The sequence below is a fragment of the Epargyreus clarus genome, unplaced genomic scaffold (genome assembly GCF_041222505.1).
Source record: "Epargyreus clarus isolate Ecla_fem2 unplaced genomic scaffold, WU_Ecla_fem_2.2 ptg000019l, whole genome shotgun sequence".
In the NCBI taxonomy this organism is placed as follows: Eukaryota; Metazoa; Arthropoda; class Insecta; order Lepidoptera; family Hesperiidae; genus Epargyreus; species Epargyreus clarus.
This window is the reverse complement of record NW_027332227.1, coordinates 2,201,829-2,227,362: the sequence shown is the minus strand read 5'-3', so window position 1 is coordinate 2,227,362 and position 25,534 is coordinate 2,201,829. Positions and strand designations below refer to the sequence as shown.

Here is a 25,534-nt window from a genome sequence, read left to right as displayed (position 1 = left end):
CGTTGTGGTACTTCAGTTTAAATACGAAATCATTATTAAGGTACACCTTTTTATAATTTGACTGCGCTCTGTAAGTATTTATAACTCTATTATACATATAAGTACCTAAAATCTCTGAAAATAATACAGTAAGGCAGAAAAACACGACCTGTTCTAACTTTATCCTTAGTGATTGCAAGACATTATTGTAAGTGATAGGATTACCTCAATTAGTTTGCTAATCCTATTTAATCATCATTCACCATAATTAAACGAAATTGAAGTAACTAACTATGCAACTCGCATAGTTAGTTACTTAAATTTCGTTTAAAAAAGAATTGTAGGCCTAAAAAACCAGTGCACCCGTGTAAATCAGAAAACTGCACTTACCGTCTATATAAAAAATAGCTCGGTAACATACAAGCAGCTTTGCTCACGACACACAAGTCGCGGAGCTTGTTTGCTGCAAGCTATCGTGTTTGATCTCTAACTTTGGCTTCAATGCCTGTCATTCACCGTACGGCTTAGTGGCCAGTCAAAGCGACGTTGGCTGGTAGGAAATAAAATGTGTATGGTGTAGAGGTGTACGAAATTTTGAAACTGGGTCATATAATTCCGTTGTGGTATTTCAGTTTAGAGCGATAACTTTTATGGTACAGTATTATTTGTTTTACTTCAGCCTACATATATTTGTGTCTTATTACAGTAGGGAAGAGTTGCGTTGTTTTGAAGGATAAAATCGTAGCTCTATCGTTACAGAGATTCTAATTGACCATTAGGGACCTGATGAACGTTAAAGCACCAGGATGCAATATTCTACACCTCTTTACACCTTTAACATATTCATAACCGAGTATCATGGTAAACAATATTTACATAACACTTAAATAATTGCAGTGATAGCCTGGTGGCTAAGAAACTCGGCCTCTCCGTCGAGGGGTCTGAGGTTCAAATCCTGGGCACGCACCTCTGATTTTTCAAAATTATGTGCGTATTAGAAATTAATTATTACTTGCTAAACGACGAAGAAAAAATATCGTGAGGACACCTGCATACCTGAGAGATTTATAAAAAAAAATCTCAAAAGTATGTGAAGTCTACCAATGCGCACGTGACCAGCGCGGTGAACTATGGCCTAATCCTTCTCATTATGAGAGGAGACCCGTGCCCAGCAGTGGGACAGTGATGGTTTGATGATGATGATGATGATGATGATAATTTAAAGAATTTGAAAAATAATGCCTTATAATAAAATGATGAGAACCTATATTTAAACTTCATTTGTCTAATATGAAAAATGCGTAACTACGACATCTATACGAAATATATGAAACTAAATTGTATTAGAAAAGTACAGAGGCTCTATCTCCAAATAGGATATAAAAGTTCCAACAGATGGCGCTATATCTTCATAGTAATAAAGCCGTCACTTGCTCTTTCTGTTGTGCAAATTATACATATTTTTGCTGAGAGATGTCGTTAAAGGGGCTCATCTGGGCGGTGTGAGGGGCGCCGAAAACACCAGATCGTAATTGTTTAGTAAAGAGGCTAGATTGTTTATTGAACGTCTACTTAAGCTATTTGGCTGCAACATCACATTTTGTGGCGTATCTATAAGATGAGAGCTAAAAAAAAGCTTCGCCATGACCTAGGGAGTGCCACCATGGGATGTCGCACCACCTAAAATTTGTGCTAGGGCCGCTACTGGAGCACTTTTTAATTAATAAACTAGAGTATTTTATATATTTTATAAGTGCAATAACATTAGCTAAAAAACCCCGAGCTTTTCACAGCGATCTGAATGTTTCGAGTTAGATATCCAAGGATACGTCTCTTTTTGCAAGCTTAGATTCAAAATTATATGCAATGACGTATTAAGCTACTACTGACAATGTGTTTAAGAAAATTATTATTATTATTTTATATTATTAGGACGGGAATAGGGAAACAAAAATAAAAAAATATAAATGAAACACTGTTCTTCAGAAGTATAAGTTATAATAAAAGTTCATATAAGTAAATTACAGCATTTTCAGTAGATATATAACTAGCACAGTGTTCGAAATATATAATTTATGTTGTGAGCATATTTTTTAGAAGATACTATAGCTTAGTTTTCGAAATAGCTAGCTTACTTCAGTACACTTTATTTGCATTATCCAAAAATGTTGTCGATAATTTTATACGGTCCATACCCCAATTCTTCCCCTAAATTGTTGTATACACCGTATCGTGATGAAGATGACATTTTTGAACTCACACACATTAGAATCAATTGTCAGTGATCGAAAGATACACAAGAAAATCTACGGCTTCAACGTCACTTATTGTGCGTATTGCAATTATACTTGGTCTAAGCTTCTGAGGTGCAACGAAGCCTTATCTAAGATGTGTAAACTTCCCCGGATTTACACATTACGTATTAAGTAAGAAATAAGTTTAAGGTTCTACAAGAAAACACAGAAGAAAACTTACGCTCGATTCACAAATCTCTCATAGTAATGGTTCAAGGAAAGCTGCGTTCCTCACAAATTAAAGCTAGAACTTGAAAGTCTTATTATTAAAAGCAGCAGACCATTCCGACTCCTCTATTCGTTTATATTCATTCTAAATCAAAATTCAGATCACTCCAGCACATGGAGGTGGTCCCCATAATATAGTTAAGATCTATTTATTGCTTATATTGTATAGAATCGTGAGTTATAAGTCATCTAAGGCAGAAAATCACAAAATCTAGCTTGTACTTATAAGAGCTGAAAACGAAGATTAATCTAAAACAATTCTTTAAATTTACTTATTCTTAGTAATAGACTTTTCAAACTATCGAACTACAAAACTGCCAAAAAGCGATCGTTCTAACGCTAAAAAAGCTAAAATATTTCACTCTATAATTCTAGACTATTATAATATCGTTGAATATTCCGTGTCCTACATCTATCATCAAAAAAAGTGTATCAATATTTGTATTTGTGAACGTGATATAATTATAATAAACTGCTTTAAATCTATTCTGTGTTATAATTAATATTTAAAATGTAATTCGCTTTAAATCTATTATTTAATGACAGACAAACCTTTACGCATTGAATAAGAGGCACTTCTCGAGTGGCTGAATAAGACAGATAGGTACAAGTGCACAATATTATTGCCAAAACGTAGCAAGTAGTCTTATTTTTTCACGACATTTGTAAGCTTAATATATTGGTAAATTTTATCACAAATATTGTAAACATTTGGACAAAATGTCTTTATATCAATTTCTATCCCGACGTCGAATCCTATCACTTCGGGTGTCATGCTGTTCATTTGAAAGCATACATTCGAGACGATTATCATTGCCTTTATATTTAGTTCTTCATAAGTATATCCTTCAATTTACGATCCATCATGTTATATGTTAACATGTGTTTCAAACGTTTGCTCCGTTTATGAATCTGGAGCTCGGATTTCTACAGTAACCGAAGTAGGTCCAGGCGCTGTCGGAGACCGCAGTGTCGCAGACCTTAAGGATGTTGCCGAATGTGCACTGCTGGTTCTAGAACCACGGTGAGATCCTGCAATAGTAGGCATATCTAAGAAAAAAAATGAAAGATTATTTTTAGAAACAGCATGCCTAAGAGACTTATTTCAGTGCAACCGAGTAAGAGTAAAGTAATAATACCCAGAAAATTTTAAAGTAGATTTAACTTCGAATTACTTAATAATCAAGTCAGTAAAAAATTATAGATTTGATGGTAACTGTTTATTCTTAACTCGGTCGTTTTAAAATAAGATTGTTTAGCATTTAATGGACATTTGTAAGAAGTCAGACATGCTTTTATTCAGTCCCATTTCTAAATTATCGCTGTAATATTCTAATAACTTAAGCCATTCTTATAATATCTATTTAGTCTTTTTCAACATCATTCTAATTTATGAAGCTAACTTCTACAACAGTTCCTAGTATCAGTTTGTTTAGATGAATCTTTTTAATGAGATAACTAATAAATAAGTCATGCTAAATGAGATTATAAAACGGTACTTTAACTATAAGATTTAAGACTCGGTTTAAAGCAACCGCAAGTAAAAATGATCATCATTTTTTATTGACAATTATAAATTGTATTCACAAATTAAATCTAAGCATACAAATAAAATAAATTACTTAAAACAGTTTAAATCTTCACGAACAGTATAAAAGATACATTTCAGAAACCAATAATAAAATTGTGATGTGTGTCAAAATTTTGAAGATTTTGGTAACGTTTTTGTTGTTCACACTGTGTCAAATACACAAAAATATATACATTGTGATAAAATTAAATATCATACGGGTGTACGGCGTGCGATGAAAATAAACATAAAGATGACGAATGAGGTAGACGTTTGTTCGAAAACTTTTTACTTTTTATTTGTAAACAGAAATGATGTAAGTTTATCGATTTCATGCTTCTCTAAGCTAGCCATGTCTCATGCTTCATATTTCTTATCTAAAGATATGGCAATATATCATTCACTTTGAATTAGTTTTTAGATACCATCAAATGTTAAGGAAGCTTTGCCATGCATCATAGTTTAGTAATAATATTTGCTCCTTTATCATTTCTTTATATCATCCAAAGCATTGACTACGTTAGATGCCATTGCTTGAGAAACTATTCAAATATTCTACTGCAGATAGCGATGCAACTTCAATTGAATTCTAATATTTAAAACATGTTCCATCATACGTCTATAATATTTTTCTATATCAGTTTCCTTTATAAAAATATCACAATGTAAAAGTACTAGATCAAACAAAAGCTTATGATCATCCAGAAACTGGAAGCTTACTCTTTTGATTTTAACTTCCGCAAACACTACAGGTATTTTAATTTTATCACATGCTCTTCTACCTCATCGTCCATTATATAATTAATTGCATAATTAAATATATAAATAAATATATCAGATGAAGCAAAATGAAACAATCAAGTAACCTGAGGGTTTTCGGTGAAGCTGATGGCTTTGGTGATGGCGTGCTGTCGATAAATGGAATCATGTATGAATAACAGTCACAATGGATACCATAACATGGGCGTGTTGGTTGAATAAGAAATAGGATTTAGTGTAGTTGGATGGTGTTGTAAAATCATGATTTTACTCATTGATGTTATTGGACTTAAATTTTCTCAACTTTATTGTTTTATTTATTGTTTGTAGTAATTATAATTAGTCATTAGCATCAGCTTGAGATTATGGCTTATACCTACTAAGACCCACATATAACCAATTTTAACCATTTAAATATCATTTCGTGAAAAATATTTATGTACCTACTTTAAAATTTTAACTCCCTTTCGTTTTCAGGAAAACTCACATAGTTTCAAATCTAATCAACTTTTAAGAAAATTTGAGTATCAGATTATTAGAACATATTCTTTGAGAGATTCTCCTAAAAAATCAATCATCAATGAGTAGAATCAAAATGTTTTGCATACATAATAAATTTTGCTATCGTGTTTTGTCTTGAGTGTTCATCCAATAAGTTTGCATAGTACATGATTGTCACTATTCTAAGTCACCAATCTCATTCTTCAAATATTAATGTTAATAGCCCCATGATAATTAAATAAAATTTATTACGAATATCTATCTCTAATTTAGATATACATTATACACGTTATAAATATTCCATCTATCTAATGTTCACCTGATTGTTCGATTGATTGTTGATGTACATTTCTATGTTACCTTAGTAACGTTTTAACTTTAACAGAAATTTGTTACTTTACCGTAATGATCAATTGTATGAGAAATACACATTTACTACAAATAAGACAAAAAACCACTAAGTCGACACCTAATATCCTTATGACAAATTATCGTTATCATTAGTAGATTAGTTATGGTGTTTGGATTACCTGGACTGGGCGAGTGCGGTCTCAGTTCCTGCTGGCTGGCCTGTCGTGAAGGTGGACGCATGCTGACTCGGGAGCCGCGGCGATCCTGGAGTAATTTAGACATAATGTTCATTATGTTTTAGGGATTTATATGAAAGTAGTAGTTTTTTCCTTCACTTTAATTGGCTTCAAAACAAATGTGGCAGGAGGTCTTCTTTTAGCCGTAATCGTAGCATTATACGTTCAAAATTGTCTTGAAGATTCAGGGAGTTATTTTAGCATTGCCATTTTTTGCGAGTTATTTTAAACTTTTTTTCGCTACTTCTCCTCCATAACAAAACACCTTGTGAAGTGGTTCAAAAGAACCTATTTTGAATTTAAAAAATGATTTGGTTTTTATTTTAATTTAAGTGGATAGTTTAAGTAGGTGCCCATAAAATTTAAGTAGGTGAATACCTGTGAATGCAGAAGTTTCGAGTCCCGGAGCAGTGATACATTCATTAGTCGAGGGTTGGGTGTGTTGAAGATAGTGCGGTTCTCCCTCCATCTGGCCCTGAAATTAAGTTTTAAAATACTAATTAAATATTTACTATACCACTAAAATAAAACAAATTTTGCGTACGGCTTGTGTACACAAATTACTAATAAAGTTAAGTAACGTCAGGTAACGTCACCCGATTGGAAGTTGGATGGGTGTCGCTGGTAACTACAATTTCGTATCAGTATCTAATATTATGGATACCTAGCGCTAAAATAGTGCGATGTCTTGATTTGAAAACGACACGTACCTAATAACCCAATCGTTCTTCCGTGAATCCGTTTGGAATCAATATACCTGCTAAAAGTAGGATAAAAGGCCATAAACATACCTGCTGAACAAACGAAGCACAACACAAATGATGACGAACATAAGAGCCATGCCAACCAGCACGCCAATCATCGCTGGGTCAAGGGTCCTTGTAGACTCCTCTATCTGCTTTTCCGCTGAAAACAAAAATCATTTTATTAAGACACATATATTTATGACAAAATATTCAAATACAAATCAATAAGCAAGTAATCGCCCTCGGTCTTGAACGGGTTTTGAAATAATAAGGGTATTCTTTTAAATAATGCACCTTCCTGATTTTTTTTTTGACAGCCAGTATGACAGCCTGTTTAACCTTATTATTTTCTTTTTCCTTTCGAATTATTTTCTACATTTTAATGAACAAGTGTGGATGCCGGCTGACTTACATAAAAGGCGACCGTCTTAGTGCTAAGACTAACTGATGGGCTTCAAATGGAACCACAATTCGGAATTGTTTACAGATGTGCTTGACAGCAATGACTTTTGCCTTCAAGTGGACTGCAAGTTTGATTGTTACTTCAATATCATAAAAATACCAACCATGTCCGTGAATAAGTCAGCCGGCGTCCATACCATTCCATCGAAAAGTATTAACAGTTTCAAGTTAGAAATAGGTGTGGCATCTACATATTTTCATCCACCATGCACATAATGCTGACTAGTCTTTCCGCAGGTAGAACAAGAGATCTCCATATCTACGAGGGATACTTACGATTGCAAACAATACCGCCGTCTACCGTCACCTCGGCAATCATTTCGTACTTGCAAGCGCATCTGTCGTTCCGACACTCTGTCTTCATCACCACGTCTTCGCACTGTGCGTTGAACGAACATGTCTCATTTATACCGGCAGCTGGAAACAATACAATAGTTAATTTTAATTTGACTTCATTCTAATACTAAAGGGAATTGGACTAAGAGCAAGCTTCTGTACTAAAGTACCTTATGTTATATATGAGCACTAAGAAACATTTTTTTTAATATTAACAGTTCTATAAAATTCAACAATAGAAAAAAAGACAGGCCTTTAAGAGAGGAATTAATTTAAACCTTTATTACATAAGCAATGCTGTTATAAGTATAATATCAGCTACATCAAATGCAGCAAGTATTAGGTAATTGAATTAAAATTCCAGAAATACTATCTTCACATGCTATTATAAAAGCAATAAAGATGTGTTATTTATTTTATTCCGTAAATAAAATGATAGCCCATATCCGTTTCGAGCGGTTAAAAGCTCTATTCCCATTGGCACTTTGCTATGTAGCGTGCATGGAGCTTATCGATAGTCGCTGTATATTTCAAATATATTTGTGAACGTAGAAAGTTATTTATGTTGATTTTGATAAAAAACGTGGGAATATTTTGAAAAAAAAAGTGGGAATTGCTAAATCGCTGCCGTCGACACGTTGTCATCAAACCTACTAGAATAGGAGTTTGATCCTGAGTATGAGGTTTTACGTTTTGACAAAAATGACTGCTTTTGTTTACGGATATTCCATACATTTCTAATCAGTTCTGATACAATCCGCTAGGGGTGCTGATTGTAATGTACGGGCAAATAGGTAAACAAATACCAAAACAGTATTTTTTGTAAAAACGTAAAAACATACTAAGGGTACTGAAGTTGATGACAAATTGACAAATTTTGGCAATAATGTCGCCATAATCAAACCTCTTAGTTTCACCTTTCAAAGACTAACTTGTCTGTTATAAGCTTCTATACCCTGAAATCATTTCTTTAAGTAATTAAACGTTAAGCTACTTATTCTTGGAAAATAAGTAATGATTTCATTCTTGGTGTTTCCATGAAACACATCATTGAAATACAAAAAGTATGACGTGTAAGAAACTAGGTTATATTTAATGGTGTGGTGTCACGGAGGTTCCAAGCCAATGGTTTACCATAAATTTATAGACTGCAGAACTTGTATAATATAATGTAGAAAAAGTATAATTGTGAATATTTATGAGTACCCATAGGTAAAGAACAGAAGATATATAATTTAGTCAAGACTTAACAGATTTTTTTTATTGTTTAATCTAACGATTAGGCAGACGTGCTACCTGATGGAAAGTAGTCAACGCCGCCTATGGACATTTGCAACACCAGGGGAGTCGCCAATGCATCGCCGGTTTTGTATGAGAGCTCTTTTTGCACCTTTTTTGAAGAGCCCCTTAAGATTATGCATTAGTCTTTATTTTTGATGGACGAAACTGAAAGTGTCATGCATAATGGATGTCCTTTAGATAAGAACAACACCACGAGCGCTACACATAAAAGAAAAAAGTTTTGCTTGTGCTGCCACATTCGAGCAATAAAAGTTTTACCACCTTTATATTTTTTTATTTAAGTATGCATGTTTTGATATTGATTTCTTAATTCTCTATCAGTTTAGCTTAATCGAAATATTACGAAACTCGCTCGGTCCTAAATATGTTCTCCGTTATTTACTAGTCACCCTAAGATGATGGTTTATTGTATAATGAGCGACCAAAATACAAATCCACTTTTTCAATACTAAAATAAAGCTGGAGCTGTCCTATTTAATAAAATAGGTATAACATTTTAATAACAGGCAATTTACAGATAACGCCAGTATAATTTGTTATTAAATCCGCATAAAATGCCATAACAACATAAAATCAGGCACGTATCCGTTGAATTAAAATTGTACAAGGCACTAGCTTAGGTAATTACTTATGTAAATGGCCTTGTGTAAATAGTGCATGTAATTGTAAATTTACGTACTGATGACACGCTACTTGCAACTTTTAGTTAACTGCCAGATCGAGTAAAGCGAATTAATCGACTAAATAAGTCAAACATTGTAGCCGTATCCATATCCCTCGCATAGATGTAGTCGTTAGTCAGGATCCTGTCTCATCTAATACAAATCCTTCAAGTGGGCATCGTAATGACGAACCATTACACAAGAGACTCGCACACCTCAAACACAACATCAGGGTGGTTAAACGGATTCCGAAAGGAGCGCGTTCCACCGTGGCCATGTCTCTTACTAAGTGCGTGGCCAAAGTAGTATCAGAAAATAATAATAATGCTTGGGAAGAACTTCTATTATTTGCATATAAAAATTTACATTTACATAATAGATCTCCAAAACAAACATTATGCAATTTAATAAAATTGAATACAGTTCAAGACGTAATTCCAGATAACACCACTTCTATAAATTATAATCCCATTAGAAACAATATTGTAAAATTAATTGAAAATAAAATTTCAGATGGAGACATCAAAGGTGCAGTCAAACTTTTATTTTCTGATGACACAATGGCTACGCACTCACCTGACACGCTTGGAGCTCTCCGCGATAAGCATCCCATACCAAACACATCCTCGCAGCTGCCTAGCCCAGCGTCTTTTCTTCAGCCTGAAAATTTGAGAGTTAGCGAGGAAGCCACTAAGACCGCCATTCGTTCTTTTCGGAACGGATCTGCTGGTGGCTTAGATGGCCTTACACCTCAGCACTTGAAAGACCTAACCGATCCTTTGTTAGGTGAAGTAGGAAAGGGATTACTGAAGGAGCTCACCGCTCTCATTAATTTAATGTTAGCAGGACGGGTTCCTTCCAGTATAACACCTATAATCTATGGAGCCAACCTCGTTGCTCTCAAAAAGAAAGATGGAGGCATTCGACCTATCGCGGTGGGATGTACTCTTCGACGATTGGTTTCCAAGTTATGCTGCCGGAATTATAATGAGCTTTTGTCCAGGCAGCTTCAGCCGCGGCAGCTTGGCTTCGGAGTCAAGGGCGGCTGCGAGGCAGCTGTACACGCTGCTCGTACATTTTTAAACAAAAATGATTACGATGTGTTTCTTAAAATTGATGTGAAAAATGCATTTAATTCGGTAGACAGGGGACCTCTTCTAGCGGAAATTCAAAAAGAAATGCCTGAAATATTTGACTACATGTGGCAGTGTTATGGTACCCCATCAAAATTATTATTTGGCGATAAAGTTATTGAATCTTGTGTGGGATGTCAGCAAGGCGACCCTCTTGGCCCAGTTATTTTTAGTCTGGCAATACAACCAATTATTACACAACTAAATTCAAAATTTAATGTATGGTACCTTGATGATGGTTCTTTGGGAGGAAATGCATCAATTGTATTGGAGGACCTAAAATTTATAATCGAGCGTTTTAACCAAATTGGTTTAGATTTAAATTTTAATAAGTGTGAAATTTTTTTTTCGGACAAATTATCAGTCGAAAGATGTCATCATATTTACGAACAATTTAATTTATTATCTCCAAACATAGCTATTGTAGATAAAGAAAATTTAACGTTATTAGGTGCTCCAATATTTGAAGATGCATTTTTGCCCATTATAAATTCTAAATTGACACACTTTGAATTAAATTCGGAACGACTTTACGACATAAAACCGCATATGGCTATCTACATTTTACGCCTTTGCCTTTTCGCACCTAAATTCTTGTACTTACTTCGTTGTTGTCCCATTTGGAAATTTCCTTCGTTTACTCAAATTTTAGATTTATCATTACAAAATTGTGTGTCCAAAATTCTAAATTTACAATTTGATGATCGTTCCTGGATGCAGGCAACTCTTCCGATTAAGTTCGGTGGCATAGGTATCCGCAGGACGGAAAGTTTGGCGCTCCCGGCTTTCCTGGCCTCTTGTCATAGTACGACTACCCTCATCGCCGACATCTTAAACATTTCTATGGATGATGTTCGGGTGGCGTACATGTCGGAGGCTACGGAGGCCTGGTGTGCTTTATTTCCGTCTGAAGATACCTCTATTACAGATAAGTCCAAACAATGCATTTGGGATATGCCAGCAATTAAATCTGTTTTTGCCTGCCTTCTTGAACGATGTTCGGATAATTTTGATAGGGCCCGTTTACTAGCTGTTGCTCAAAGCGAGTCAGGTTATTGGTTACATGCGTTGCCGTCTAGTAATATTGGCACCGTGCTGGATCCAGTTACCTTAAGAATTTCTGTAGGTCTCCGGCTCGGTGCCAAGGTATGCGAGTCTCACCTTTGTCCGTGTGGGCAGGTGGTGGACGAGTTGGGTCGGCATGGCCTGTCCTGTACCAGGAGTGCTGGTCGGCTTTATCGTCACGGGACTCTTAACGATCTTATTCGTCGGGCTCTTGCTACCGTTTCTGTACCAGCGACACTGGAACCTTCTGGTCTATTCAGAGACGATGGCAAGAGACCCGATGGTATCACTTTGGTGCCGTGGAGTCTCGGACGACCCCTGGTATGGGATGCGACCTGTGTCGACACTCTAGCCCCATCTCACGTTGGTAATACGTCTGTGAGCGCTGGGGCTGCAGCCGACCATGCCCAAATACTGAAGCGCCGCAAATATAGTAATATATTGGATAATTATTTGTTTGCGGCGCTTGCAGTGGAGACAATGGGTCCATGGTCATCTGATATGAAGAAATTCATGTCAGATATGTCGACCAGACTTGTCCTCGCTTCTGGTGACCAAAGAGCTGGCGGCTACTTCGCCCAAAGATTGAGCCTAGCAGTGCAGCAAGGGAACGCCGCCAGCGTTTTGGGAACCATGCCTCACACGGCTATTTTAGATGGTTTGTTTTATTTATAGTGAATATTTTTTTTATTCCCCTTTTTTGTATATATGTACATAAATATAGTTATAATATAGGTATTTTAAATATGTTTTTTTATGAATATTGTAAAGTAGATATAGAAAACTTTGTTGCAATAAAATTTTAACATAGGAATATTTCACAAGATACTAATGGAATATCAATAGCTTTACTTATAAAAAATATGATTGATGCTAGATGTAATTTGCCATTTTGTTTCGAATCTGTTATCCTACAGGATCTAATTTTTAAATTATATTTTAAACTCTTGATTTTTTTTGGAAATTTCTTCAAGATTAGGAATTTCTTTTGTGGTGGTTACAATCACTGTGTTTCTCTTATCAATTATATATCCCAAAATCTGATTAAGGATGGCCCTGTGCATATTAAGACATATTAAGAAGATTTAAAATGTATTGATGGTACTCGTATGTTATAGTGATTCCTGCTTTGTTAGCTAAATACTAATTATTAAGGGTTTAAAAGGCATTGTCAGTTATCGCTTGATCTTTAAGCTGGGAGTGAGACAACTATCTTAATTTCAGACATCGACCGCGGACATGGTTTATTCCCACTGCGTCGTGTAAGTACAACGGTGCCAAATATTTTTAGGTCAATGAAGTTTGTCTTTAAATGTCACCAAAATATTTTTCGTTAATTTATGTTATGTATTTAAGACGCTATAATACGTAGACCAGCAGATTTTCTTTTAACTTTCATTGATATTCATTGGACTTCTTCTCATTACCACTCATCTGATCAGTAGAGAGTCACAAAGGCTTACGTAACTTAAACTTAATCTTTTATTATCTACTATTTTTTAATTGCTATTTTTTTATTTGCTAAAGCTACATAGTTTAAAATTCAATTCAAGCTTTTTCTTATCTAGTTATATATTTTTAATATTATACGAGTCGAAGATAAAAAAGTGATTCAGATATCGCATTTAATTTTCAAGTATTTTTAAAAACTCGTATTTAGAGCTGTTTAAATATTTCAGTTCCAGTTTTCGTGTCAAGTTTATGCGAGACAGTTCGCAAAATAGTTTATTTAAAAATTCATACTCTGCTCACAGCCACGTTAAGGTCAAAACATTGCTAAGTTTCTTCAAGCTGAAATTATGGAAAAGGTTAATACGGTGACTTTATAGGTGTCATGTGTTTTACGAAGTCAGTATTTTATTCTATATTTACATATTTACACAATATATTTTATTTCACTTTACTTCCACTAACTTCATGCTACTTCACATATTTTAGTGTAAAAAAAAATAAAAGGTCCAAAATATTAATCTATAAAAAAATATTGAAAGAGCGCTCTGTCCGAGAGGAAGGTAATAGTTTGTTGTTTGACTCCGGTGGTAGGTACCTCTGTCACATCTATTTACTCATATAAACAGTGCTTGCTTTAGTGCAACAATTACGGTAAAACATGAGGCATTCCAACTTAGCTAAATTTAGTTAGTGCTTCAATTCTATATGCCGATCATTACAGACGCCCTTGAGCGGCAGTGACCAATTACCATCATGAAACATTTCTCGTTAGTAACTTAATTTCAAAAATGTTAGAAGTATATATTATTACAACTTGGACTCATTAAAAAGTTGAAATACTTAAATTAAATCCAATTGAGTCTGCATTAAAAAAAATAAAATGAACTATTACTTATATTTCGTAAGACCATTCACTAATCTTTTCTTGCGTGAATCACACCAAAGACACACAATTTCCGTTCAATAAAAACAAAACAATGTGAGCAGCTGTGATTGACAACAAAGGGTGATTATCTCTTTGAGGGATCAAAGTGCGCCTCACAAAGGAGCTTAGTGTCGGCACGAGACGGGTTGATTGTGGAAAAGCCACGGGTTACTTTATTATGTTGGTAATATTTATTAAAACATTTTTATAGTTTTGTGTTAAATAAAGTAAGTTAAGATATTATGTGCAAAATATGAAAGTTTTTTTATAATATAGGAGTAGTATAAGATCAGTAAATCTGATGGTAAGGCTACTGCTGCCAATGGACATCTGTAATTAACCCCAGAATGGAGTAGATATTCCTACCACATTGCGCCGCTATCCCTGAGGACTAGGCCGGAACGCAAAGTATGTCTCCCTTACCACACCCTTCAAACCAGAACACAACAGGGCTAAACACTACTGTTAATAGGCAGAAATAGGTGTGGTGGTGATGCCTCCGGAGTCAAACCACAAAGGGTTCTACAACCTTCAAACGTTCAATGAATGTAGATATAAAAGGCTATATCCGTTCACAAGGCTCCGAACAAATTTAACGACTGCTACCTCATTACAACAACCAGAACCGACGGCTTACTCTGCAAACACGATTACCCATCCAATCTCCGACTACGCTCTTGCTAACCTTTATAATTCGGTTAAGTCCTACACAAAATATGAAGCTACGCAAGTACACGCTTCTAATATAGTATCGTTTTGTATCTTAAATCAGTAATTATATATTTAATTTTATAATAATTATTTTACAGAATTTCACGCGCTCGAACATAAAGAGAGCAATGAGTTCATTGTACTACATATAAGGGGTAAAGTTACAATATTTTCATACTACATTAACTGGGTATGTAAATAAGACATCTTACTCCTGAAGGGTCCCCGTCCTTTCTATTATAATAATACAGTTTCATATAAGTATGTAGATCCTTGTTTAAATATGGTTACTTGAGTATCAGGAATATTATTAAGCTTCCAAAAGGGTTTACAAAGGGAAATATTTGTGAAAGGGATCGTAGAGACCCTAAAACCACAAGTTATCCCGTTTTTGGTCGCGAAGGTGATTGTTAACCTTTGTCTAACTTTGACCAAATTTTGGACATAAGTTATTTATGGTCAGTATTACATTTTTATCATTTTAATCGTTGACATATTTTTTTGTTATATAATCCATCTGATGGTAAGTGGCTACTCCCGCCCTCTGTGGACCTCTGAGATCAACCCCAGATAGGATTAGATATTCCTACCTGAGGTCGGCCACAGATGCGCCGCTACCCCTGAGGACTAAGCTGGAACTCCTCGGAAAAGTATGTCTCCCTTACCACACCCTTCAAAACGGAACACAGCAGCGCTTAACACTGCTGTTATAAGGCAGAAATAGGTGTGGCGGTGGTGCCCCCGAAGTCGAACCTCAAAGGGTTCTACCACCTTTAAAAGTAGAATATTTTTTTAATGTAAAAATAACAATTAGAATATTTTTTTCATTTGTAGCACCTTAAGATCGTACTTTTTTGAAAAATATACTATTCAAATCCGTCGTTTGGAGTATTTTTTACCTTTTCTAACTCTAAACCTGAATACTGTCATGAAATTTAAACTTTAAAAAGTTTGCATAACTTAAATTAATTACAAAATGGGTTGGAAGTTTCAGAACCAGTTTTATATGGGGTGAAACGTATAAACCTAACTTCTTTGCTATTCCATTGCAAATATGTCTGACGCACAAATAAAAATCGAAGAAATCTAACCATAATTGCTAATGAAATTGATCATACAAGTTGCGTGTTAGTATTATACATGAGTTAAAGGAAATAGTTAGAAATGAATGACTAATGATTCGTAATAGCTCTAATGAGGTCCTAAAGGAAACGATGAGGTCAACTTCGTGTAAGGAAAAGGTAATATGACCATAAAAAATGTAATCAGGTTTATTACAACGACTTTTTTACTAAAATTAAAACGAATTTCATTCTTCGTGCTGGCAACAGCTTAGGACATTATTTTAATATTGTGCCATAAGATAAAAATAATTAATCATCATTATCAACTGATTCAGTTTAGTCTCTGAGTCAACTGAGTTAGTTTCGTTTAGTTTAGTAATTGCCCGTCAGGCTGAGATTAATTGGTAGAACCATCTTTGAGAGCTTTTTTTTTATTCTGGCATTGGGTTCTCTCCCGATTTTTTGTCTTACCTTTATTTAAAGGTACCATTTAAAGGTCTATTAGAAATTGATTATTATACGAAATGGTATAATAATCAATTATTATAGGTATAATATGGTATAATATAATATAACTGGTATAATAATAGGCACAACTTTGAAAAAATTGGGTTGAGTCTCGGATTAGAACTCTTAACTACAGCACGAGAGTTCTAATTTCAAACTATATAAGTAATAACAATAATTCTCAACGTTGAATAAAGAAAAAGTTTAAAACCAAAACAAAGAAGCGGCCAACCTCTTCATTGGAGGGCCTTATTTAGAACTCTCGGATCAGATCATTAGTTACAATCTGCCCAAGGTTAATTAGTATAGATGTTATCTTAAGGTACCTACGTAAACAATAGCTGAGATGTTTCTATTCTTCGTCAATACGAGATAAGGCCTTGATCTTGAGAAATTGTTTGCGTTGAAATTTTACTTGGAAAAGGTTACCTATGGTTTTGAGCTTATTTCTTTAAAGTTCTACGCAAAACGCGTGTTTTATAGTAAAATTAAGTGTATCCAAGTCATCATGATCATCATCAACCCATTACAGTCCCACTGCTGGGCACGGGTCTCCTCTCAGAATGATAAGGATTAGGCCATAGTCCACCGCGCTGGCCAATTACGAATTGTTAGACTTCACATACCTTTGAAAACCTTAAACGTACCTTTTTTTTCTTTTTTTTTAGATTTCTCAGGTATGCAGGTTTTCTCACTTCAGCGTTGAAGCAAGTGCTAATTAATTTCTTATTCTAATACGCACATCATTTTGAAAACTCAGAAGTGCGGAATTTAGAATTTGAACCTCGGACCCCTCGATCAAGAGGCCGAGTTTCTTAACCACTAGGCTATCGCTGCTTTTTTTCCAAGTCATATTTATAACCAAATTCATAGAGGGTTGGGGAGGACTGGTAACCAAATCTATGTAAGAAGGCCACACCCTTTCACCAAAACACAAGAAATACCTCGCGCTATTAGGTTTTGCGGTGGTACCTTACCTCTTTTACCAATTTTAAAGGAATTAAAAAAAAATACACTCAATTTGCTACACATAAAGTTTAATGAACCATAAAACACGAAAATCCCTCTTTGACTGAATGCAGTCGTCCATTTTATTTACCATGTCAACCAAAGTTAAATAAACCAATATACTGTCAAATGGTTTTCAACGAACTATCTAGATTAAACGGTTAATCATTGTAACAGCATTTAAAGCAAACAGCTTTAGCTGTTACGAGCTTAAAGCGTATAAACTAAAATGTTTTGAACCCAATTGCGGTAGGTAATGTTTTTCGAACGTATGTCTCATTCTTTGGCACGCCCCACAGCCCAAACGGCTTGACGAATTTTCACATATGTGGTGTCGTTAGATTAATCTAAATTGTAGGATTAACATAAACTACACTACTTCCCTTTTCAATTACTTGAAGGTAGTAGAACCCTTTGTGGTTTGACTCCGGCGACACCACCGCCACACCTATTTCTACCTAATAACAGCAGTGTTAGGCGCTGCTGTGATCCGTTTTGAAGGGTGTGGTAAGGGAGACAGACTTTTCCGAGGCGTTCCAGCTTAGTCCTCAGGGGTAGCGGCACATCTGTGGCCGACCTCAGGTAGGAATATCTAATCCTATCTGGGGTTGATTACAAATGTCCATGGGCGGCAGTAGTCACTTACCATCAGGTGGACTGCATGCTCGTCTGCTACTCCTATATTAATAAAAAAAAAAAACTTTAAGTAGTTGGTTATTTTGTTTTCTGCTATAAAGTTTCATGTATATTTTTTAATTTCGTGATTTAGATGTAACGTGTGAAAGATGGTAGAGCAAATAAAGCGAACGAGATGGGAACCTTGCAGGCGACTAATTTACTACACAGGTTATCAAAGAACCATGTTTTTACAGGAGGATAAATTTAAAATTTTGTAACAGCCCAATACACACTTGGGCAGCGCGGTGGACTATGGCCTAATCCTTCTCAGTAGAGACACAGTAATTGACGGATGAAGAATAAAATCAGAACTTTTATCGAAAGAGAAAGCCATTAAAAATCGTCAATAAGCATAACTATTACTTAAAAAATCCACTAACATTTAAAGTATTCACTCAATTTCAGTTCGTTGCACTTAGTTAATTTGAATTCCATGAAACATTTGCATTCCTTTTGAAATTGCAGTTGAATATTTAATTAATTGCTTTTGTAGAGAACGAGTATAATAATTCGTTTTTGAGTGTAATAACTTAACCTAACGATAAGATTAACTATTAAGACTAAAATTTTCTGTTATTACTACTATTATATGTTTACCCGATTGCAGAGGGGAATGTTTCTTGATTTTATCCAGGTATAATTCATGTTTTGGCAACGCCTACATACCAAACGACGGATTTTAACATATGAGGTGTGGCTACATTCGTCTATGTTATTGTAAGCAGCCGGGATTTCTTTGTTTTTTTCTAATATATAGAGAGAAATACTCTAACTAGAAAGTTGAAGTACATATGTATGTATAATCGATTTATAACACTATACCACTGTTGAGCACCATGTACCACGGGCGGCTGTGGCCACTTAATATACTACTAAAGGTGGACTACATGCTCAATATGCTCATATGTTACATCAAATAATAAAAAAATACTTAGACAACTTTGATTTGGAATCTTCCATTGTGGACATAAATTGGCATTCAAAGTAGAATAAAAATCTATATCCTTTCCTACACTTTCTTGAACAAATTTCGGAGATTGTCGCCTCTTTCCAGCATCCCAAAGATGACGCATGTAGACGGAGGCCGCATACGTCATAATTTTGGCATTTGTCCAAACTTTTGCGTGGCTATTCGAAGAAAATCAACGTAATATTTGTTTACCAAATCATCATTCATGTTATGTTAGCACATTCTACTTAGCGAGTAGTAAATTATACCATTGTCCTGATTGTTTTCATTATAAATAGACAGCGTATTAACCTGTGTTAGCTGGGTTTGAAAGCATGTGAAGTGATGTGAGTATGCTCCAAGCTTACCCCAAGCTAAAAAAACTTAACAACGACGATAGTACCAGCCAAATATAGTAAAACCATTGTGGTTCGACGGGGAAGGTACACCATCGCCACAACTATTTCTAGCATGAAGCAGTTCTTGCTTCGGTGGAAGAATGTGGGTGCCATATAAGGCGACTAACTTAGTCATCACGAGTCAACCAATCTGTAATCAGCGTCAGGTAGAACCTGTTTTATGTCACAGATGTTATGGTCACAGATGTCGATGGGCGGCAGTGACCACATACGGCACCTACTATTAGGTACACTGTAAGTTCGTGTTCTACTCCAATCATATAAAAGTATACGTGGATTAAAAGGGCACCAAATAATACTGTCGGACTTTGACGTAGACTAATCTTCAATTACTGTATACAAGACTCAACTATCATGGTATAATGTAATACAAATATGACGTCATATATCACTGCCATCATAGCCACTTACTGTTTGATGTATTGTAGTGTCCATGTAATTTATGGGGCTCGTAAACTCCTGCATGGAGTGGATAAGATGACATACAGAGTAAATGTCTGTCCGTTTGGAGTTGACAGATAGCTATGGATTGAAACTGACTACTTTATAGGTGGACTGTAGGATCATTTATAAAGAAGGAGAAGTAGGAAACCAGCAGTCCACCGTATCTGGTTATTTTACCATCGTAAGTAATGGACCATGGACATAATAATTCACAACTCAGTTTATCACACACAAGAACGAGTTGTTTTTACGAAGTAGCAAACATCCAGCCAAGCTTATAGTAAGTGATCAGTGCCTCCCGAGGTCCCCTAAAGTTACACTCTTAATTAGTATACTATACTTATATCTATAATCTTATGCATTAGTAACCTTAGTCTGCATTATACTCTTAATTTTAGAACACAGCAGTGCTACTCCTGCTATTATAAAACAAAAAGAATTTATATTTTAGTGTAGTGGCATTGCACCACGAAAGAAACTATCTTTAAGTTTGCTATTTTTAATAATAAAATTTTATTCAATTTCATGTAGAAATTACACAAGATATACAATAGATTCAATCGATATCAGGGGATGTAGTCTACGCAACGCAGATTTCCCAGGATGATCGTAACAGTGAATTGTATTCCTTAACATCTCGGGTTATATTGAATACTCTTAACCCTAAGGCTGCAAAATATCTAAATTGATAAAGCAAAAATAATTATAGAAAACTTTAAGAAGTTTCAGATGGATGAATCTATAGACGGCAATGCGTAACTTTCATAAGACATATATAAATTTGGATGGTTTATAGGTTTCTTACCCAGTTTTGAAGAGACCCTAACAGAAAAATATAAAAAGACAGCCATACATACATGTATACATAAATATTTAATCCCGAAGAATTTATACGCACTATTCGTTTTTAGATTACATTGAGACTACCTATTTTCTATACCATACATCTAAATAAATTTACATATAGAGGTCGGGAAACGCCTACTGCTTATATCTATAACACAAAAATATACAAGCTTAGAGAATTCCATTGATATTACGGTACTAAATTCAATATTACCTGGGCTGGGTTGGTTTTATAAACGCGAATGATATTGCAAGAATAATATTTTGAGCCCTTAGCCTTTCAAATATTGAAAACATTTAAATGAGGGTTCAGGTATCTTCAAGGCTCTTGAAATATTTAAGATGTTTCCATCCGACATATAAAGGGGTTTCTGCTATGTTCTTTTACATATTGCCATAAAAGATAAAGGTACATATTAGAAATCCTTTAGCAATGTATTTATAAGTATAAAGCATAATGAAAATACTTATATCATCCTCATCAGTGTTGGCCGACGTTGCTGGGTTGCGGATGTAATGAGGCCTTTTTTCGTGACCTGGAGCTGAGCGTCCAAAGGAACGCACAGTTATGATTTGTAAGACGTCATTCTATTCCAATAACCCAGAAGAGATGAATTTTTCATTTGAAAAAAAATATCAACAAATCCCGAATTTCATCCATCAGACAGATGTCCCCTGTCATGCCGGGCATCCAGAGGACGTGAACCGTAAATTATCTTTATGTATATTGTCTTCTCACACCCTTAAGAATTGATACAAAACACTGACATACGAGTACATATCTTTAACGTTACCTACAATAAATAACATAAACTTACGCTTTCCACACTTATCCACGTGATTGGTGACGGGCAGATCGGGGTGACAGCGGCAGATCTTCTGAATGTCGTCGCAGATGGAGTCTGGGAACCCACACTCCATCACCGTGGAGCACGGGTCGCCGTACATCATCTTGCCACGTTTTGATGGGTCTGGTGAAAGAACAAAACGGTACCAAATATAGTATAAGCAGATTAATCTTGATGATGCGATGTCCATAGTAGTTCACGAGAGTATTTATGATAATAGAGTAATAAATAAATATGCAAATTACGCGATGGTAAGAAGTTATGGCTTTTTCAGGACCATTTCCATCAACCATTGTTTTCTGAACATTATTTCCTTGCGCAAAAATATTTATTTAGTCCCGAGTAACTCGATATTAAAAATTTTAGTAACATTATATTAAGATCTTCAATAGTGCGGTAGGGAGTATGCGGTATCCTTAAAGTATACGCAAGGGAAACGATGAAGCCGAAAAGTTCAGTTTGTTTATATTTAATTCCTAGGTATAAAGTTACCAAGCAAGCCTCCGAGTTTATCAAGATAAACTGAAGCGACAGGAAGATTCGATCTCAAGTACAGTTTGAACCAAGTAGTTTTCAACTAGTGCCATTTAAACTTTAAAGATAGCTATAGTTTTTCCAGTGCGAAATGTTTAACTTGCGGGGATATTAATATCGATGTTTAAAACATTTTGAATGTTTTTATAATAGGTGAGTTTCTAATTAGCTAAATAGCTGCTTCTCCCCTAGACTGCTTCTTACTAAAAACTGCAGAGGAAACAGTGACACTTGAAAGGTGCTAAATCAGTATTATTCGACGGGTAAGGGTAACCTGCCTGTTCCTAACGTGAAGCAGTTATGCGATTTGGTGTGGGGACGTGGATACCGGCTGACTGACCTATGAGAAATCGTCTTAATTCCCGGTACATCTGTGATCGATATCGGGTAGAAAATCTTATTCTATAAAAGCTATGTAGGCGGCAGTAACCACTTTCTATGTGGTGGATTGCAAGCTCGTTTGCTATTTGAATCTTATAAAACATCGCAGGCACAAAGTTACATAGGACTCATAGAGCTGTGTGTGAATCAACATCGCAGGATACGAGACAATCCGCAAAATCAGTTAGTTTAGAGCCATAGAAAATAATTTAACAAATGCAATAGCAGTGGCGGACGAGCTCTGCCTAGGTAGACGCGAGCGCCATCAGCGCCACAAACTTCTTTACCACACTAATGTAATCAGAGCCTCAGAAGAATGCTTACCGAAGGCAGCTGCAGCGGTGGTGACATCGGACGCGTCGAGCTCCGCGGAGCTGGACGCGAGCGCCAACAGCGCCGCGAGCGCGGCGAGCGCGGCCCGCATGCCGCTCACTGCGCTGCGTCACATGCCAACAACCCGCCTGTAATCAACAGTTACAGTTTAATATTGTATATATAGGGAATCAACGACAGTTTTTTGTCACAAGGTCTTATGATATGATACAAGAATTCTTTGTGATTTGACTTTGAAAGCAGATCTAATCTTATTTTTAATTTATAAGAGATATAAAAATATAGAGCTTTTTCTTCTTCCATTTCTAGTATAAAAAATGAAGTAACTAATAAGCTCCAATGTTTCCACTTAATCTTCGGAGACAGTAATACATCGATAATCAAAATCAGGTAAAAGTTAATTTCTATTTGAAGTCTATTTAGATGTTAATGACCGTCTTTGACAACTTAATACAGTTTACGTGTAGTGTGCTGCTTCGATTTCATAAAAAAGTGGTAAAATTCTTTGTTGTTCCATTACGACACTCAATATACATATTTCTGTCGAAAAATACCTGTATGCGATCTGTGTTCTGGTCTTGAGACTGCATTAAAATAAGCTAAGTTGGAATACCTTATCTTTAAAGGTAGGAATAATTTTAAAAATCAAATACAAACTTATATGTATAAAAATGTCCATACTTGGGTATGAGAAAATAAAGGTAGGAAGCCTCTAAAGCCGGCAACGGGGTTAAGCATTCTCCGGTATTTCCAGGTTAGTAGCACACTTATTACTGTAAAACGATTCTAAATCGGATTTTTGTTATATTTTTTACGTATTTGAGATATAATACAAGCATGCAGTAAGTAGTCACTGTTGCACTAAGACGTCTGTAATTAACCTTAAATAGTATTAAAGTCCCAAATGCGTTGCTACCCTCAGTACTAAATTACAATCAATCAGGTCAAAACAGAACTTACTAGCGATAGAAACTGCTGTTACGAGTATAAGGCAGAAAATAGGCATGGCGCTGGTCCTTCCAGAGCCGAATAACTAAAGCTTATACAATCATATACCTATGCTATAGGTTTCTTGTGTTAGCAATCTATTCAAATTATTTTATTAATATTATTATTTTAAATAATTACTTTGTGTTATTTTTATAATAGTAAGTTCTTATTTAATCACTTACATAATCACTGGCCGGCATGTTATGAGTTACCATAAAAAAAGAAAAATAATAGTCTTGACGTTTGAGTTGTATTTTGCGCGGGAATAATAAAAGTTGTGTAATGGATCAAGAATTACGCTTTATTATTTCAATACAGAAGGGGGATAATCTCAAACATGCAAATGGAAGCAGTCGAACACATAATTGGAGGCTACCTCAAATCTCATTGCACCTCAATTGATAACTAAATCGGCACCCATGTATATGCTAAATATCATCATGAACTATCATAAGCTATTGGAAATTATACGGCTATTGAGCAGAAATGTTGAAAGCAATTGAAATGTGCAAATACGCAGTACGCTGCCCAATACCAAATGGCTGTTAAATTGGCCTGATTTATTCCCAACAGATACCGATAAACACGATGTGCACACACATGAATACAATCGGAAATGTGCAACGGATTCTACAATTTTGTTGATGTTATAGTAAAATAATTCCGGAAAAAATAAATAATTTAAATTATTAATTGTATGATTACTTCAATGATAACTAAGACAATATATTAATAAACGTAATTAATCATACAAAACAACTGACAATAATTTAATAAACATTGAAAACTTATGTTCTTCGCATAAATAAATAATATCGATGCAATCTCTCGGTTGACCTCCTTACTACGGATTTGTTTTTAAGTACCGATTATTTTTTATACTTTATAGGTACTTCATCTATTTGACTGTAAATATCCTCAGTTATTATTATTCTCATTATCATGCGATTTCCATTATTCTTAGATTCCTAACCCGTACCAGAAATGTTTAAGTACAGATAAACAAAAACTTAAAACAAAACCTTTTCTTATATTATCTATGATAATAATATAACCATAATAATAGTAAACTATAAAATAGCAGGTATTTGAAATTACCAAGTGACCTCAATTCAATTTATCTCTACAGATCTATACGGAACAGACTTGACTTAATATTCAAACTGATATGAACATCAATCGAAAGCCCTTGCGTGATTCCAATTTCAAACTCCAATTATTCTAGCATTCCACTTGAGATAACGAACGAACGCAGGCTATTAAATATTCCACTGAATTCAAATTTAATAAGCAAACAAGATGAGGCCGTGATAATCAGATCAAGAATATAAAATTAAACCATGCTCCATCTGCTTAATTGCTTTCGCTTTTGTGATATTCTTTCATTTCACTCATTATTTCCAACTGGAATGAAATTTTTATTTTATGGAACTTTCTGCGCTCGCACGTTAAATGGAAAATGGAATGAATGGATTCTTCACATACTATTTATTTTATTTTCAACGTGATTTTTTAATAAGAAAATCATTTTATAAAGGTTTTATATTACGAAATGTATTTATTTTTAAAAACAATGTATGTTTAAGAACCAAAAAATTACTCGTACATAATTATTCTTATTATATTATAATGCTTAAGTGGTTATAATATTTAAGTGGTTTTCTTTTGACGATTATACTTTTCATACGCAGTGTTATCACTGCTTATCTACTATTAATATTGGATAAGCAACCGATTTTCTAAACATAATATTACGTATAATAATAAATCTGTCATTATGCGAGAGATCACAGCATCATAATTGAGTAGGCACATCAGCGT

At 34.9% G+C, this 25,534-nt stretch overlaps 1 protein-coding gene across 7 annotated transcripts in view; it reads right to left on the bottom strand.

Annotated features, from left to right (window-relative positions):
* Positions 1–1,957: 1,957 nt before the first annotated feature.
* jus (EB domain-containing julius seizure protein) overlaps positions 1,958–25,534 on the bottom strand; it is a 77,107-nt gene continuing 53,530 nt past the window's right edge. For 2 of the 7 annotated variants that reach the window (XM_073083504.1, XM_073083503.1), the window contains exons 2-9: positions 22,715–22,851; positions 21,446–21,598; positions 7,403–7,543; positions 6,710–6,824; positions 6,297–6,393; positions 5,862–5,946; positions 4,938–4,979; positions 1,958–3,551 (exon numbers count right to left, since the gene is read on the bottom strand). In XM_073083504.1, the coding sequence (XP_072939605.1) occupies positions 3,406–3,551; positions 4,938–4,979; positions 5,862–5,946; positions 6,297–6,393; positions 6,710–6,824; positions 7,403–7,543; positions 21,446–21,598; positions 22,715–22,814 (879 nt within the window). In that variant the 5' untranslated portion in view covers positions 22,815–22,851 and the 3' untranslated portion in view covers positions 1,958–3,405. The remainder of the gene's footprint in view (positions 3,552–4,937; positions 4,980–5,861; positions 5,947–6,296; positions 6,394–6,709; positions 6,825–7,402; positions 7,544–21,445; positions 21,599–22,714; positions 22,852–25,534) is intronic. The other 5 variants (XM_073083505.1, XM_073083508.1, XM_073083506.1 and 2 more) reach the window with 5 other exon arrangements.